The 18,484-nt window shown below is 38.6% G+C and overlaps 2 protein-coding genes across 2 annotated transcripts in view; one reads left to right on the top strand and one right to left on the bottom strand.

Annotated features, from left to right (window-relative positions):
* The window catches only part of LOC144630815 (uncharacterized), a 32,361-nt gene extending 24,224 nt beyond the window's left edge, over window positions 1-8,137 (top strand). Inside the window, exons 12-13 of the mRNA XM_078489179.1 lie at window positions 6,811-6,989; window positions 7,896-8,137. Of these exons, the coding sequence (XP_078345305.1) occupies window positions 6,811-6,989; window positions 7,896-8,137 (421 nt within the window). The remainder of the gene's footprint in view (window positions 1-6,810; window positions 6,990-7,895) is intronic.
* Window positions 1-18,484, bottom strand: part of LOC144629610 (uncharacterized) — a 214,315-nt gene that overhangs the window by 105,491 nt on the left and 90,340 nt on the right. The gene's annotated exons all lie outside the window — the stretch shown is intronic.

Below are 18,484 nucleotides of genomic sequence, written 5' to 3'. Positions count from 1 at the left end.
CAGTAAATCGTTGTAGGAACATTGGGTCGACTTTTGGGCTAATCTGCAATCTGGTTCTCTTCTTTGCTTCGGCGGGAGGACAGAGAAAAAAGCTTAAGGAGTAAAGTACTAATAATCACCATTGTGAAACTGTAGTTGCTTTGACAAGTTGAAGCTATTTTTGTAAATAAAAGGGGTAACGTCATTCATGTCACGCAATGTTTTGTGGGAAACTTTAAAACTAGACGCTTTTAATTACTGGTTTCTACAAATAGCAGTGTGATCTGGCGGTACATTTTTTTGAGGCGGACTCCACTCTAAAACTATTTTTTTATATATTTAGCAAGAAGTATGTCGATTTTCATTTCCGCACAGTTGGGCGTCAAAGTCGCTGGTCACAAAGAGTAGAATGTTTGCACCACATGTTTTGGATATATTTTAGATTTGACTAGTGACGTTAGTAAGACACAGCAAAACATTGGCAATGTACAGTATTGGTGTGAACTTGAATGGAATTTTTTACGAGATCAGTAAAGCTATTGAATGAAAAAATGACTTCAAAATGAAAACTTCGAATAATTATAATTAAATACCAATTGAATTTTAGAAGAGAAATTCCGGAAGTGACATCTGTCTTCAAAATAGGAATTTTTGTACAACTTAAAGTTCCGAAAAAAAAGATCACATGTAAAAATCACAGACAAACATGATCAGGAAAACAAAACAGGCCAATGGGTTTTATTCACGAAAATACAACTTTCTTAAGAAAGAGTTTGTAAACAAGACAATGGAATCGAATTACATTTCACACGAAATTTTCATACATTTGAACTTGCAAAAAAGAAGTATCTCTGCCGAGACATAATAGCGAGACCTTGCATTAATAATTATTGTATTCTGATCTGATTGTTATTTTTTATGCATTAACTATTTGAAAGTGGTTCTCATTGATGAAAACAAAACGGTTTTTCATTCACTGCTTGAAGTATTTATAGACGTGAAAACATTCGCTTAATCAAATTACATTCTGCACGAAATATTTTGTATCCATTTTTCCCGAAACTTTGAGGAAATTGAAATCTTTGTTGGACAGTACTGCATAAAAGCAGTTCATAGAATTGAATAAAAAGATAAGAACCATATTGATAAAGGAAATTTTAAAACTTTATTTTGGCTCATTTTGACGAAATTCAGGATTTTCAAAGACTGCCAGTAAACGGCTGTATCTTGTCTGTCTCTAACGATTTTGCTACAGTTTCGAACGAGCTAATTTTTCAACATGATATCATGGTAGCGGACAGAAGTCGGTTCGTTCTGAATTTTTCAATACGGTATACAAGTTACAGGTCAATATACAGACCCTCTGTACAGTAAAAAACGTTTTGGGAACAAACCATTGTGAACTTATTTTCTATGTTGATGAGTAAAAATCCTTAGTACGACATGGGGTTTGTTATCAAGTTCGTTAGTACGTTAATACTGCAAGGTGTATAACCTCAGAGAATTATTTTCAAGTGTGTTTTGTTTTATTAGCGGTTTATACTCTAAGGTCTTGGTATGGGAGATCAAAATTAAGGCAAATTTCTGTTATTATCTGATTGCTTGGCACAGATTAGTACGATACTGAATTGGTTAGGAAATGTAAACAAACATTAAATTGAATGAGAGTAGAAAGGGAGGGACAGGTGGTGGTGAAAGGCTAAGGAGATGGAAAGAGAGGGAGAATTAAAATCCATGCTTGGTTATATCACGCAACCTTTGACTTCTGTTGTTTTCTCACAAGAACAAAACTAAAGGTGGGGTTCTACCTGAATTTGAATGGAACTTTAAGAGATTTAAAGAAGGGATTGAAGAAAAGAATGGAAACACCACCAAACAGTTGACCCCCTCGCAAGAGCACTTCCGGTTGTCAGGAGACTGTTTGGTGTCCGTCCACCAATTTTTAACTTCAAATTCAAATTTTAAAATCACATTAAATCTCCAATATTTCTTATTTGTCTAAATTTTACTAATCCTTTGAGAAAAACTATCGCCTCCCAAACATCCCCCAAAATCGTCCAAAAATTAACAAAATACTGCAAAACAAATATATATGGGATAAGTAAAGCTTTTTTGGATTCCTTGAAACGCGGCTGAAATAGTTTTCAGTGTTTTCCAGCCCTTATACTTTGGGTCAGTACTACTATTCTTCACCAGTTGCTATTACAGTAATGGTATGAAACAACAAATATCTAATCATTGGTCAATAAGTTGTGATCATTTTCTTGACAATAGTAGTTACCTGATAAAGAGTTGTATACTGTTCCATTAAAGTGTAAGGGCTGGAAAATACTGAAATGCGTCAGCCACCTAAAGCGTTGGAAAAATTGGTATTCAGGTAAAAACCCTGCCTTTATTAAATATTGCGAAAAGGCTGCACTTTGCTTAGTGTTACAAATTTATATTTTCTAGACGTCTAGTTCAATCGTGTATTTGTATTGTGCGAAATATATTTCTAAATTGAGACCATTATGTCATTAAGTAATAATGCAATCTTGAAAACATTCCAGATTTTCATTATTAAATAGAAACACGAAAATTAAAAATTTGGGAAAACAAGCCTGTCAAAATGACGTTGCCATGGTGATTTCAAGTTACTGGCACAATAACTAATCCTACCAAATTATTGCGAGATAAATTTTAGATAAACTCGCAAAGTTTGGCAGCGTTTGGTTGAATCTTGAAAAAGTTATAAGCGTCCAAAGTCAGCGCTGGCCTCAAAAGCCCCCCCCGGTCTGAATTGGTTTAAGTGACTGTTTTTCCAGTGATTTTTACTGTACTGTACCCTGCCTTTCAAGTCAAAACAGATAGCTAATTATTAAGCGCCCGATTTTAAGCTTCTCAAGCTTCTCAAGCTTCTTGTTTACAAATGTAAATTTACAATTCGTCGTGTACAGCACCTCAGAGTAACACCACCTCCTAAAACATCAAACAACAAAAAAAGACTGAATTAAACCAAATCAAAAGATGTTTAAATGCTAGTCACACCAGTTCGATGCGAAAAAGAAGTGTAGGATATCAGTTACCGCATTTTTCCTGGGCGAAATCGACCCGACCTGCTCGCAAGTTGCCACCCGACGCGTGAAGAGAATGGGGAGAGGCGCAAAAGGTCTCCCCATTCTCCTCGTGGCTCAGGAAAGTTTGATCGCCCCTCGACCGCGGTCAAACGATAGAAATATGTAAAAACAAGAAAAGTACTTCAAAGATAAGGTTCTAATTTTCACTGTTCAAAGTTCGACATCATTACATTGTAATGTGTACAGGTATTGAGAATAAGCAAGTTCATCAACTAGGAGATATTGTCTTGATGTACTATGAAATTCTCAGAACATCTTTAAAAGAAATGTAAGGCTGTCAGTAAGGAGAGTTAGTATTTCTAGCGAGGGTTTAAAAGTAAACTCTTACATCATCCTGGTATTTTCCAGAGGGTCCAGCTCTCTTCGAGTCCTGCTCTAAAGAATCCTGACACAGCTGTAGTTGCTAAAAAATATTAAGAGAGAAATAATTAATAACTAATGTTTTTACCCATAAAAATAATTTGTGTGGAATTTCTTTGAAAATGGATACTGGTATCGAAAATTGAACATATTATTGTAGCGTGCAATGTCCATTGAAGATGTACATGTAAACCTGATGGTTAGTTTGAAGAGCAGAGACTGGAATAAAATTCTTGATTGAACCATCAATAGAACCTGTATCTTCTGCATAGACTTCCAATTAGGAAAGCAAGCAAGCAGGCAAGCAATGAGTCGATCGTCGTTCTAGCGATTGTCCAATTACATGTCTGCAAAATTTCTCTGTCACTGACAGAGAAACGAAAAGAAATCTCGTTTGCATATAAAAATACATGCTTAAAAACAATTTATGATACCACAAGTTCATAAGACAAAGTAGAAGTCTACATTTCCGGTAATGAGATCTGTCTTTCTCGAGAAGGCTATTCCAAGAACAGCTTTTCCGCGAGCCAAAAGCCAGTCGGTTGAAGCATTTGCCGTTTGCGGCTTTTGATTGGCTCGTTTGCAAGTCGGACGAGAAGCGCTTCCCTTCCGGTTAAAAGTGGTTTATTTTCGCATGTCTAATTAGTTCCTTCGTACTTGACTGCCCTTTGAAGCGTTGGCATCGACAAACACCTTCTTCGGGCTCACGGTTAAAAAAAGCCTGTTTCTTCCATGTTTCTTTTCATAGTCCACCAAAATGATCATGAGGAGCCCTCAAAAACTAATGAAGACCGTGACCGAAGACCGTCATTTTTATTGCAACAATCGCATTGCAAGTGCATGCCATCATTGCACGTGCACGTGCACGCCATGATCTACGTCATTTTCTTGCACGCAAGGTTTGTTCTAAAAATAGCATACTCCCGAAAGACATAGCATGCGCCCTTATCCTAGATGTAGACCTCCAGCTAGTGAACTTGTGATGATACCAATCATGGACACGAACCTTTTTCCTTAAAAGTTGCAAGGTGGTACTATGATGAACAACGGATGTTCTCGCTGACGGAGAATGTTCCTTGTGTCCAGATTTCCTTGCCTTCTCTTCTCTTTGGCCAGTAACATGGTCCCGATGTTTACTACATCTTATTTTTGGAGACAAATTGTTTGGTTGTTCTAGTTTTTGTGTATTTCGTTTTCCTGTAATAGACGCGTGTCCTCGCTGCACTATTTGTTTTATCGAATGATGAACACTTGTCTCAATAAATTCTTGTTTTTGCAGAAAACGTGGTATGATGAAACTTGTCACCACTCTATGCTTCATTTGTACTCACATCTTTGTTATTCCCCCGCGAGGAAAGTTCAAGATTAATTTCTGACGAAAGATCATCACATTGTTGACAGCACCAACAACTGGTGCGACATTGCTGCCACATTTTTGGAGGTATCAGATTGGCAGCTTTTTAATTTCATTGAAGATCTCTCAAGATCATTATAAGAGCTAGGACTCGAACGAGTTTTTCTTTGTATAATCTCCACCAGATCCGACTGTTATCAAATTTTATAAAACTATTGTTGTTTGGATTTCCACGTACCAAAATTGTTAGAGCAGACCCGATGGCGATAAAGGTTTCTCTATTCTCCTTCTCTATATTATCAGTGCATATCTTCTCTTTATTGGAAAGATATATTTTATTCTGTGGGCGAGTTGGTGAAGGCTTGCTTGTGGTAAGGGTATTGAATTTTCCATTTACAACGAATCAGCCTTGTACGATTTCTCATTCATTCAATCACTTCATTTGAACATTGCGTATTTGCAGAAATCACACCTGGGGCTTGGTAGTATTTTTTACGTCATTCTCCTCCATTTGCTTTGTTAGCAAAGAAGGAGACGAGTCTTTGTGATCATTGTAAAGTAATGTCGTTCCCCTCTAAGGAGTTCAGTTCCAGAAAAAAATGTTGCCTTTTCATGTCTTCGTCAACGTGAGGTTTGGAGAAATATTGCTCAGGAGTGATTAAGATATCTGTGTAACCTGTAGCACCATCTGAAAATAGAAGAGCAATGTCCATAGCCCAAAAGGCCACACTGAATAGAGCACTAGTGCAATTGGAATCTTAAAAGAGCTGCTACACTACTGGTACAGTCAAAAACCATTATTGGCAAATCTACGGCACTGTATTACCCATTTTTTATGCCCAAACATTTCGCAAGTATGCTAATTGTACGTAGTTCAAAAAACCCAGATATAATTTCCCTGATGTGTTTTTTTACAGAATTGAAATCAACGTTTAACACCGTTCCTATTCTTTAATTCTTTTGAGCTTTTAAATTTCCATGACCTTCCAGGACTTTTTTCATGACTTTTCAAAGACAATTTGACCATTTTCTTGGAATTTTTTTTTTTTTAAATCTTGATGTTGGATGTTGGTTTTGTACAATCAACGTAATTTTATTTGACTTTTCGTGGCCTCACTTCAAAATTCCATGACTTTCTAGGCCTGGAATTGAAATTCTTAATTTTTTTTTGACTTTCTGGCCGGGTTTTCCGTGACCCGTACAAACCCTGTTAAAACCGGGTGCTTTATTTAAATACATCTCGAAACCATTATTTTGTTGTCGTTTCTTTTTGGGCTATCATAACAAGAGCAAACCTGCGGTAACAAATAAGAAATGGAAAATAAAGAGCCAAAAATGGATGCATAGCAGCTTGAGAAGGTGTAAGTCGTTTACCTGCAATACATAAATAATAAATCGTTAATCCTGAATAACCAAGATGGTGGTGGCAGAAGAGTATAGAAACGGATTCGTGGAGGTAACAGGTTCGAATCCCATTGAAGCCCAGTGTTTTCAGTTTTTTTTTTTTAATTTCCTGTTACTGATATTGAAAAATTCACTGCGAAGATCGTTTCTCGCCTACTTAGTATTGGTAATGGTGATGGTAGTGGTAGTAGTATTGGCCTAAAGGGGTTGTGGAAGTATTGTTACAGGGGTAGTAATAGAACTGATAGGGGTGGTGGCAGTATTGTAACATTTTACAGGGGTGGTGGCAGTATGGGTGGTGATTGGTAGCGCCCACATTTCTCAAGATTCCTTTACAATACCAAAACAGAAGCAAATACAATTCCACCAAACGTACAGTCTTCCACGTGTTATTTTTGGTCAACTTAAACAGTGGTAGATCATTTGCTTAGAATTGCAAATGTTTTCACTTGTTCTGAGTCCTTGCAGAGGAGAGTCTCTGAAGAGGAGAGGACATATTCAATTTAAATTAATAAACTTACTCGGGTTGTCCTGCAGCAAACCAACCAAGAAACTTGCAAAGGTGTACTATCTTGAATTGTGAAGTTTTTTCATCAGGTTAGCCACAGGGATGAACCCTGCTCTACGAAACGTCTCTAGTATAGATTCCCCGTTCTCGATCAGGAGTCTCAAGATCACCACACCATTGGCAGGCACGTACCCCATTAAGGTAATAGATCAAATTTTTAATAAAAGGATAGGAAAGGAAAGACGTTCATATCAAACAATTATGGAAGGTAACTTAAAAGCGTCCTCTATTTCAGTATTACATGAAATAATTTAAAATTATTATTAATTATAGTGAGCATCATATTTAAGTGATACAATTCTGCAAGGTGCCTGCGCTCTTGTGAATACCACATAAATCTCCACTTAAAAGACGGTTAACCCAAGCTTAACTAGTGTTATATTCTGTGAACTTTGTAATGCGGCGTTACCGTAACCGTTGCGTAACAGCGGAATTAAAAAGGATTTGTTTGGGGAAATCGTTTCAAACTTGCATTTTTATTAACATGGGCGACTTTTCAATAAAGACTGCCCACCTGAACTCCTTTGCTTTTTTGCGTCCTGTGTAGTTTTTAGGTCGATTCAGATTCGATTTACCCGGGTTTTCGTTTACTTTCTCCATTGTAGCTCTATACATACCTGAACACTAATGTTGCTTGCGATACATGTGCTTAAATAACAGTAGAGTAGAGGGCCAAAAAAAAAATTTGGACCAAGAAAATCGACTGTACGTTTTCAAGGGCAAGACGATAACAAAGAATTGTGTGGGCAGGTCGTTTGTATGCAGCATGGAAAGCTAACGGGTAGTTCAATTTTAACAGACCATATCTTTTTCGTTTAGCTTGACGTCAACGCACTGCAATTGCAGCTAACATAGGAATCACAATGCCAAAAGCGGATGAAAGAATACCCGGCTTTCTTAGGACAAGATCACTTTAAAAAAAAAACATACCCTATCCTACATGCCTACATAACCCATATATGGTGTACCGCCTCCGCCATCTGCGGTGACGTATGTACATAATAAACAGTCATTGTATTGGAATCAATGTCCATCGGTCCGGCATACAGCATACATAATAATTATTATTTTTCGAATATCAAAATGATGTTAATATTCTTTCTTTTGGTTTTAGCTCGTCTAAGTCCTCATCGATTCCAAAGCAGAAAGGAAGAGAAAGCAGCATTGATTTTCAACTACCATCCAGTTTACACCGGTGATGTCAGCACAATGCTGCAGTGTTATTTCTGGCCAGTGATGTTGATCTCCACAATCGAGACAAAAACCATAAAGCAAGTTACCCTTTGTGACAAGGACGGAATAAGCCCACGGTGGTTACCAGGACAGCCCGGTAGCTGTTTTTATGGCTTGCTTTGATTGGATACGTTTTAAGAAATTTTGCTCATTAGTGGATTCTTTCTCGAATGCAGGCGTGTAAGGATTTAAAAAACAAACCAAAATAAATATACAGCCGTTTGGCATGTTGTTCTTCATTTGAGTCAGAAAATCCTAAGCATTTTCTTTTTCACAAGATAGCACCCCATTTCCCCGGGAACCGGGTGCGACGCCAATGGATAGTGGTTTCATGGTCTGAAATAGGATATACATTATGACTAAGGCGTAAGAGGGGGAGGAGGAGGGGATGAAAAAAAGCAAAGGAAAAGATGTAGAAGGAATGCGTCCCTCCCCTTCCCTCCCCACTCCTCGCTCCATTTTTCCTCTCCCTTTCCCCCGCCCCTCCCCTTTCGACGCCTGTTACGCAGGGTAGAACATTTTGGATTTAAGTAGGGTACGGTTTGTGCACTATGGTCGGTAATAAGGTGTTATTCTTGGAAGAAACTATTGTTTTATGATTAATATTAGTCTATTTTCCGCTCGAAAAATGTAGTTGCACCTTCCTTTTAAGGGGAAAACGTTTCACAAAAGCAGCTCGAAGCCTTAAAGATAACGACGCAGCGTATAAACTTCCAGAATGATTAAAATCCTCCAAACTCCCTTAACATGCTCTTGACAACAACTTTTCCCTAATATATCTAAGGTCGTAAAAGGTACGTTTCCTGCCTTTGTCCCTTAATTTCTTCCCTCTTCTCAGTGTTGTTGTCAATCAAGAATCACGCCTTGAGTATGACAGCACCCTAGCTTCTAAAATACTGAGCGGGGAGGAGAAAAAATGACAAAATTTGCATGCTTTCAGTAGTGGCATTCAAGAAAGAGTACTATTTGGACTAAACTTTGCGTTTGTCTGAACTAGATTTTTCCAGGATTGTAGCTAATGGAATAAAGTAACATGAGAGAGAAACGTAATAATCGTAAAATAATCAGCTTACTTAGGAAAGTGGTATTGTTGCAAGATTTGTAATTTGGTCTACTACAAAAATAAATATGTATAGAGCTCTTTCATGAGTAGAAAATTCAGGCACGAGCTTGCCGGAAACAATCAGACATTGCATGTATTGCGGATGCTACATATGTACCTTAACAGTTTTCATGGAAGACTAGAGGGCTGACGTCATATTTGCTCACCGTACCATTGGAGCTCAGTCCTTTCGCGGTCTGAACAATGTTTTGGCCAGTGACTGAGCCAATCAGATTACAGAAAAACATATAGCCAGTTCTGATTATGAGACGCACTGTTTGGTATTTTGAGGTTTGATTCGTAGATGCCTCTTGACGAAGGAATGGAAATGGGCAAACAAGAGACATCTAAAACTATGAACGAACAACGATCTGGTTCCAGCACAATGTGCTGGCTTATCAGAATAAAAGTGTTAGTATTGTTTTGTTTTAAAGAAAGTGTTGCAGTTTAAATTAAAGTTCTATGGAATGGATGATACATCATTGGAGCTTTTGCGCAGTTATTTATCATCACGCTTTCAGAGGGTGAAATTGAGCGGTAATTACTCAGCATGGAAAGAGGTTTCTAGAGGCGTGCCACAAGGATCCATCCTTGGGCCATTGCTGTTCAACATATTTATGAACGATATGATATATGCGATAAGGGAGTGTAAGCTGTTAAGTTATGCCGATGACACCAAGATCTACCATTCCCATGCTAGCCCTGGGGCTGTCGAATTAGCTGTTAACCAAGACCTAGACAATGCAGCTACGTGGTTCAAAGAAAATGATATGAAAGCAAACCCGGACAAGTATCAAGCCATAGTACTCGGCAAAAACTCTCAAGAAATCAGCCTTAAATCCGGCGATATTAACATTCCTATTAAGGACCAGATCAGCCTATTAGGGGTGACATTAGATAGTAAATTAAAGTTCGACGCCCATGTTGCCATCGTATGTCGAAAAGTCAGCAGTCAAGTTAATGCTCTTAATAGACTGAAGACCATTTTACCGTTAAAAACAAAACAGTCACTATATCGTTCTTTCATCTTACCACATTTTTATTACTGTTCTCAAGTCTGGCACCATTGCGGGAAAAGAAACACCAGAAAACTGGAAAAAGTCAATGAACGGGCATTACGTTATGTTTTTAAAGATAAGAAATCGTCATACGAACAACTGTTGAAACGAATGAGTTCCCAGACACTGCAAAATAGACGAATTCAGGACATGTTGTGTACTATAAATAACTGCCTAAGTAACAAAGCCCCACCTAGCATTAAGAACCTAGTCTCATTAAGAGGTTGTAGTTACAATCTTAGGGGTGAAAATATGTTGGCCTTGCCAAAAGTAAATACCACCAAGTACGGACTAAAGTCATGGCGCTACTTTGCTACAAAAATATGGAACGAGCTACCAAATGAAATCAGGGCCACTGTTGGTAAAAATGAATTTGTCCGAAGGATACGCACTGTAAACTTTTAAACTTTTTAGCCGAGTAGATGTATTTTTTTTAATGGCATTTTTAACATAGTAGACACAATAATACATTTAGGTAGTGCTTTTAAACATTTTAGATTTTAGATTATATATTTTTACATTCTTATAGATTCTATTTTAGTTTTCTTTTATCTCTTATTTTAGTGGAACATCTGTAAACTAGCTATTCTAAGCTAAGCATGTTTCCCACTTTAAATAAAGTATTGTGTATTGTGTTGTATTGTTTCTTCCGGTAGGTGACCATTCACAGGAACGGAAACTAATCACAGGGGAGCAGGGATTGTGCAATGGTAAGTGCGCTCACCTCCCACCAATGTGCCCCGGCCTCCATTTCGAGACAACGTGGGTTGAGTTTGTTGTTGGTTCTCGTCCTTGCTCCATCCATCGGTTTTTATCCTAGTTTTCCTCCCTCCTGACCGACATCTCCCAAATTCCATCCTTATCTGGATAGAGCTGATGTGGCTTCCTCACTAAATATAGTAGTTTCTTTATTTACAAGGCAAGGGAGCCTTGAAAATGAGGTTGAGAATGACCCAAATTCATTTTCAACCCTAAGAGGTATCACTCCTAAAATAACAAATTGGCAATTTGATGACTGGATTAATGTTTCCAGAAAAAGAGTCATTTGCATTGCGTAACGTTGCTTTCCAGATTGACAACCTTAAAGGCCCCTTAATGATACAACTCTAGTGAATGTCATTTTAACGGATCAATTTAGGTTTCTGGGAAACTGCTCACCTACCCCTCCCCAAACCTAACATTAACCCTTACTTATCGCTTTGGGCAAAATGTTAGGTTTGGGGAGGGGTAGGTGAGCAGTTTCCCAGAAACCTAAATTGATCCATTTTAACCTGCGATCAGGCGTTCTTTTTTGCGTCGGGGTCATCTTAGGTTTTAGTACTCTTAGCAGTACCAATCCACACATTTTACGCTCTAAAGGGAACGACATGCATACGCGTTTCAGAAATGCATACCGATGAGCGAAACATTTCCCTCCGCCATCTTATGCTTTATAGAGTGAATCTTCTTTTACAAATGACGGAAAAACTTCAAGAGGGTTTCATCCCCCACCCTTTTGCGTCCAAGGGTTAATTAATTGGCTTGAATAGAACGAACGCACAGACGAAGACACAGTAGCAAGAGAAAAGAGAGTTGGTGCAAATTAAAAAAAATAAAATAAAACGAGTGCTCCAATCGGAGAGTGTAGTGTTTGAAATACATGTAGCAACTAAGATTGACACCTATTAAGCCGAAGCGGTTACCTTTTAGACCAAAAAAAAAAAAATGCAACACAACATTGTCCTCCCTTGGACACGATCGTGATTTATTTCGCAATGTAGTGATCTCAGTTTAATTTTCGTTATTATCACAATGATATGGGAAATTTTCGCTTTTTTCCCTCCTCCAACCATTTGACCGCTTATAACTCATGTTGACTACAGACCGTCCGAAAATCCAAAAGCAACGGCAATGTCACGAAAATGTCATGAAAATCAAAAAGATGGCCAATACAATCAATAACCATTTCTCTGCAGTTGAATAACATTAGGGTGACAAACCAGTCAAAGTGGACTTGGAAATTTTCGGCCCTTAAACTCTTCCAACTGACGAAGCCAAACCTATACAACCGTTCATTAGTTCACAGTGAAGCCACAGTTTCCACGTTAAAAAACAGAAAAACGCGGTAAATGTTTCCTTTTTTCAACAGATTGTATCAGCAGTGAAAGTATCAGAGGTATTGTTTTATGCACTGCGAAGATTTCACACGGCACTCTTCTTATAATGTCTGACGGTCTGAAAACTTTCTTCTGAGGAAATATTCCGCTCTCAAACAAAAGTTTCATTTATAGATGGAAATACTTAGGAAATGTTCAATTTGCGTGACGGATTATTGATGTAGGGAAAAGGTCATGTTGCTTTAAATATAAATTTGGAAACATTCGCTTTAATGTTTGACAAATCAAAGAAACTTTTCTTGCCAACTCGCTTTTTGACATGTTTTTGCTTTTTTCTTTTAAGGCAAAAGACAAGAAATTCTTGCAATTCACACCTGGAAACACGAGGAATTAAATCTTGCATATAATTACATGCGATGTTTTGAAAGTAGATTTGGTAATACGTCCGGCTGCAACACAGGCTATTTGAAAGCCGATCTTTTGAAATGAATGGAATGCTTGTTCCACTTCAGTGCTAGCGTTATCTCCGTAGGAATTTTCACCCAACTAAACTATAACATCCCGCGAAAACTTCACCGGCAAACATTCGAGTGTTTTCTGGTTCACATTTCTTCTTGAAAATGGCCGAGGAAGTAATACCTAAAAAAAGTTATTTGACGCTTGGCAGGCGCGAGAATTTTTTAACCCATTGCTTGAGAACATTCGTGGATAATAGGTTATAATAACAAGCCCGTTCCCGTCTAATTTGCATATTCATGTCTACGTACTTGTTCCACTTGACTGCGCATTATCTAACACCTAGCGTAGCGTTTGCTTTCCCTTCTCAAGTCAATGCATGAGTGTAGTGTAAACACAACACTAACGAGTGCTCCAATCGGAGAGTGTAGTGTTTGACTCCGAAATATATGTAGCAACTAAGATTAACCTTCAAACCTATACAACCGTTCATTAGTTCACAGTGAAGCAACAGTTTCCACTTAAAAAAAAAAAAAAAAAAAAAAAAAAAAACAGAAAAACGCGGTAAATGTTTCCTTTTTTCAAAAGATGGTATCAGCAGTGAAAGTATCAGAGGTATTGTTTTTTGCACTGCGAAGATTTCACACGGCACTCTTCTTATAATGTCTGACGGTCTGAAAGCTTTCTTCTGAGGAAATGTTCCGCTCTCAAACAAAAGTTTCATTCATAGATGGAAATACTTAGGTAATGTTCAATTTGCGTGACGGATTGTTGATGTAGGGAAAAGGTCATGTTGCTTTAAATATAAATTTGGAAACATTCGCTTTCATGTTTGACAAATCAAAGAAACTTTACTTGCCAACTCGCTTTTTGACATGTTTTTGCTTTTTCTTTTAGGGCAAAAGACAAGAAATTCTTGTAATTCATACCTGGAAACGCGTCGGAGGATTTAAATCTTACATATAATTACATTCGATCTTCTGAAAGTAGATTTGGTGACACGTCCGGCTGCAATGCAGGCTATTTAAAAGCCGATCTTTTGAAATGAATGGAATGCTTGTTCCACTTCAGTGCTAGCGTTATCTCCGTAGGAATTTTCACCCAACAAACAATCTACCGCATGAGTGTAGTTTAAACTCTAAACTAAAAATATAACATCCCGCGAAAACTTCACCGGCAAAAATTCGAGTGTTTTCTGGTTCATATTTCCTCTTGAAGATCGCCAAGGAAGTGATACCTAAAAAAAGTTATTCGACGCTTGGCAGGCGGGAGAACTTTTTAACCCATTGCTTGAGAACATTCATGGATAATAGGTCATAATAACAAGCCCGTTCCCGTCTAATTTGCATATTCGTGTCTACGTACTTGTTCCACTTGACTGCGCATTATCTAACACCTAGCGTAGCGTTTGCTTTCCCATCTCAAGTCAATGCATGAGTGTAGTGTAAACACTACACTAATCAAAGTGCCCTATGGGCTGTCTCGTGTTACAGATTAGTATAGATGTTTAGTAAATAAAATAAAACTGCTTTTGTTTTATAGTAGCTAAATTTGTTATATATATTTTATTGTTTCAGGTTGGCGATATGAAGCAATGTATTAGAAGATATCAGTAAAGATAGTACATGGGATATGTAAAGTTTAATTAACAGTGTTTAAATTTTCAAGCAGCTTAATTTTTTTCTCAGAAAGAACAATTAAAACTTTTAATCGTTTTCATTTTTAAACAAGGAATTATTGATTTCAAGAATTATATTTTTAATAAAAATGAAATAAAATGCTTAAAGTTTGAATTATGGAATGTTTAGAAAAACGTGTTGTTCCTCCTAACTGAGTGAAACTTGCGTACCATCTACAGCGTGGTCGGCATGTAGGACGCCTCACGCTGTCAGAGACGCTGGTTCAAGTCTTACTTGCAACATGGCAAAGAAGAAAGTCACAAAGTTACAAATAAAACTCTGTGAAAAACTCTACGAGGACAGCGTCAAAGATCACATAGATTTCCAAACACAGCTAGTACTGGGTAGTGTGTTCCAGGCGTTCGGTTATCAAGGGAGCAGCGTTAAAAATAGTATTAGGGACTGGTCAAAAAGTACCAGGGGGGTGGGCTTGAGGAATTTGAAAAGTGATTACTTGAAAATTTATTACCCACCCGTTCCTTCTTGCTCAAAACTGATACAACTTCGTTCCCAGGGTTTTCCCTTATAGAGGGCTGTGAACAGTCTAAATTACAGCATTTTATTATAAATTTTGTACGTGCGACTTGGTATCACTACCTGATATAATAGTATTTCTCTATAAACCAGGACAAACAAATATTTCACGAAATTTCATTTATTTTGATAAATTCCGGTTTCCATTGAAACTGGCATTTTTTGGGCTTTGCACAATATCTGAAAAAACTTCTATTGGTTACTACTTTCAGTGTACCAACTTTCATGCCTGTATCAAAAAGTGCACAATTCAACTAAAATTTCGAGCTAAGCCGCCGGACTAAAACTCACCGAAGCATGTCAGCTCTTTGCAATTAACATTTAATTAACGTCGCAAAAAAGAAAGGTGTAAAATGTTAGATTTGCAAGAAGAGTGTATAACTCTCGACTTGTCACACAACTTTGCGTTATTTATGGACAACGACTGCATAAGTTCCTCCCGGGAGGGCGAAGGGGGCATCAGTATTCGGCCTATGCAACTTCGTTTGTATAGCTGAGGGAGCTCTTGCTCTTCCCTAGTCGTCTTCGTACCGCGCGAGGTGAAAAGCGTGAAGTGCGGGTCGGGAGCGCTTTTCACTTCGCACCGTGCGCTGTATGAACACGACTGGTGACAGGTCGGTGGGGGTATTATAAACTACATAAAAAACCGTTTGAGATGAGCTTACAAGAAAAGACTGAGATATGCTTACTAAGGTGATGGATTGTTTGGTTGCATAACTGTATCAAAGGTTAACACTCGTGAAAATGGTCGCTATCACTTGCAAGGCGTGGTTTGTGAAAGGTGTCAAATAAAGACTGGAAGCTAGGTTCTGCTCTGCATAATAATTTTTCGCGGGTGAAGTTGCATTCTGTGAACTGACGACGTATCATTCTGCCTCCCAATCCAATCACATTTCTGTCTTTGAGTAACTAAAGCATAGAACGTCAACAAAAAGGCAGGCATTATTAAGTCGTTATCGGTGCTATACTGGTAATATTATAATATAGCATTTATTTGTTTATTATTCAATTAACAACCAGCATTCACGTGACGGGAATTTCTTCTTATTCCTAAACTTGACGTGTCCGTTCAGTAAATGGCTTATACCTAAAACGTACAAATATTAATTTCATGTTCTGTAAAACTTTAACCAGGTGATAAAAGAAAAATTGGCACTTCGAATCGATACAGTAAATGAAAAAGTCGGATTCCTTCATGCAATAACTTTCTTGTCTTTCCGCGCTGGGCTTGTAAAGGAAGAGTTTGTCTTTTTTTTCCTCTGTTTTCTTTGCGTCCTTTTCACTGACGTCCTGTTTCACGTCTTTTTCTTGTTTCACGCTTCTTTCACTTTCGTTATCAGCACTATTTGTTTCTTCCATATCAACATCTTCTTCACTTTCCTCTTCCTAATTAAGAGCAAATGAAAACAATATTGTCTCATAATAAACCAATTGTAGTTTTGACACGAGTTTGACCAATCTGAGTGAAAACTTCCCCTTTGGATTGTTCCATTCTCCAAAGTGGGGACACTAAGTAAATTCTACCCCACACTGCAGAGGACACCAAACACATTCTACCCCACACTGCAGAGGACACTAAGCACATTCTACCCCACACTGCAGAGGACACTAAGCACATTCTACCCCACACTGCAGAGGACACTAAGCACATTCTACCCCACACTGCAGAGGACACTAAGCACATTCTACCCCACACTGCAGAGGACACTAAGCACATTCTACCCCACACTGCAGAGGACACTAAGCACATTCTACCCCACACTGCAGAGGACACTAAGCACATTCTACCCCACACTGCAGAGGACACTAAGCACATTCTACCTCACACTGCAGAGGACACTAATCACATTCTACCCCACACTGCAGAGGACACTAAGCACATTCTTCACCACAGTGCAGATGACACTAAGCACATTCTACCTCACACTGCAGAGGACACTAAGCACATTCTACCCCACACTGCAGAGGACACTAAGCACATTCTACCTCACACTGCAGAAGACACTAATCACATTCTACCCCACACTGCAGAGGACACTAAGCACATTCTACACCACAGTGCAGATGACACTAAGCACATTCTACCTCACACTGCAGAGGACACTAATCACATTCTACCCCACACTGCAGAGGACACTAAGCACATTCTACACCACAGTGCAGATGACACTAAGCACATTCTACCCCACACTGCAGAGGACACTAAGCACATTCTACCCCACACTGCAGAGGACACTAAGCACATTCTACACCACAGTGCAGATGACACTAAGCACATTCTACCCCACACTGCAGAGGACACTAATCACATTCTACCCCACACTGCAGAGGACACTAAGCACATTCTACACCACAGTGCAGAGGACACTAAGCACATTCTACCCCACACTGCAGAGGACACTAAGCACATTCTACCCCACACTGCAGAGGACACTAAGCACATTCTACCCCACACTGCAGAGGACACTAAGCACATTCTACCTCACACTGCAGAGGACACTAAGCACATTCTACCCCACACTGCAGAGGACACTAAGCACATTCTACCACACACTGCAGAGGACACTAATCACATTCTACCCCACACTGCAGAGGACACTAAGCACATTCTACACCACAGTGCAGATGACACTAAGCACATTCTACCCCACACTGCAGAGGACACTAAGCACATTCTACCCCACACTGCAGAGGAGACTAAGCACATTCTACTCCACACTGGAGAGGACAGTAAGAACATTCTACCTCACACTGCAGAGGACACTAAGCACATTCTACCCCACACTGCAGAGGACACTAATCACATTCTACCCCACACTGCAGAGGACACTAATCACATTCTACCCCACACTGCAGAGGACAGTAATCACATTCTACCCCACACTGCAGAGGACACTAATCACATTCTACCCCACACTGCAGAGGACAGTAATCACATTCTACCCCACACTACAGAGAACAGCAAGCATATTGTACCCCACACTGCAGAGGACACTAAGTAAAAGGTTTAGGGTACATCTCTAACAAGGCTTACCGACTTGTCACACTTCTTGCAGACACACTGATATCATCGTGTCTTTGGGTTGTCCTACATAACCAAGTAAAGTTAGACTTTGATAGAAAAGGTAACTGTATATATCTGTGATGCTTACCTACTTGTACGGGTAATGACAATATGAACAATAAGGACGCCTAGTAAACATGTAACCCTATCCTTTCCACACCTTCAAACTGAAACAATTCTCAGTGAAAATAAGGTACAACTATGCGTAAAAACCAGTCAGTAAAATTTAATAACCTTGATTAGATTATTAATTCTCAATACCCTTTTTAAAAGTTGCACAGATATTTAGTTCACATGACAAATCGTTGACACATCTACCTAATTAGTAAGACATATAACTGAAATTAACAAAGCAAATTAGTTTCCGGTTAGATAACGCATGGATTAATAATATTCTTCTCTTGACAAATTGTTTGACATATCTGTAAATTGCCGCGACCTTTTATTAAACAGCTTTTTACAAAGGCTTTCATCTTGTAAT

The sequence above is a fragment of the Oculina patagonica genome, chromosome 11 (assembly GCF_052425735.1).
Source record: "Oculina patagonica isolate OP01 chromosome 11, crgOcupat, whole genome shotgun sequence".
Lineage (NCBI taxonomy): Eukaryota > Metazoa > Cnidaria > Anthozoa > Scleractinia > Oculinidae > Oculina > Oculina patagonica.
Note: the sequence above shows the minus strand (reverse complement) of the source record. Positions and strands in the feature narration are given on the sequence as shown.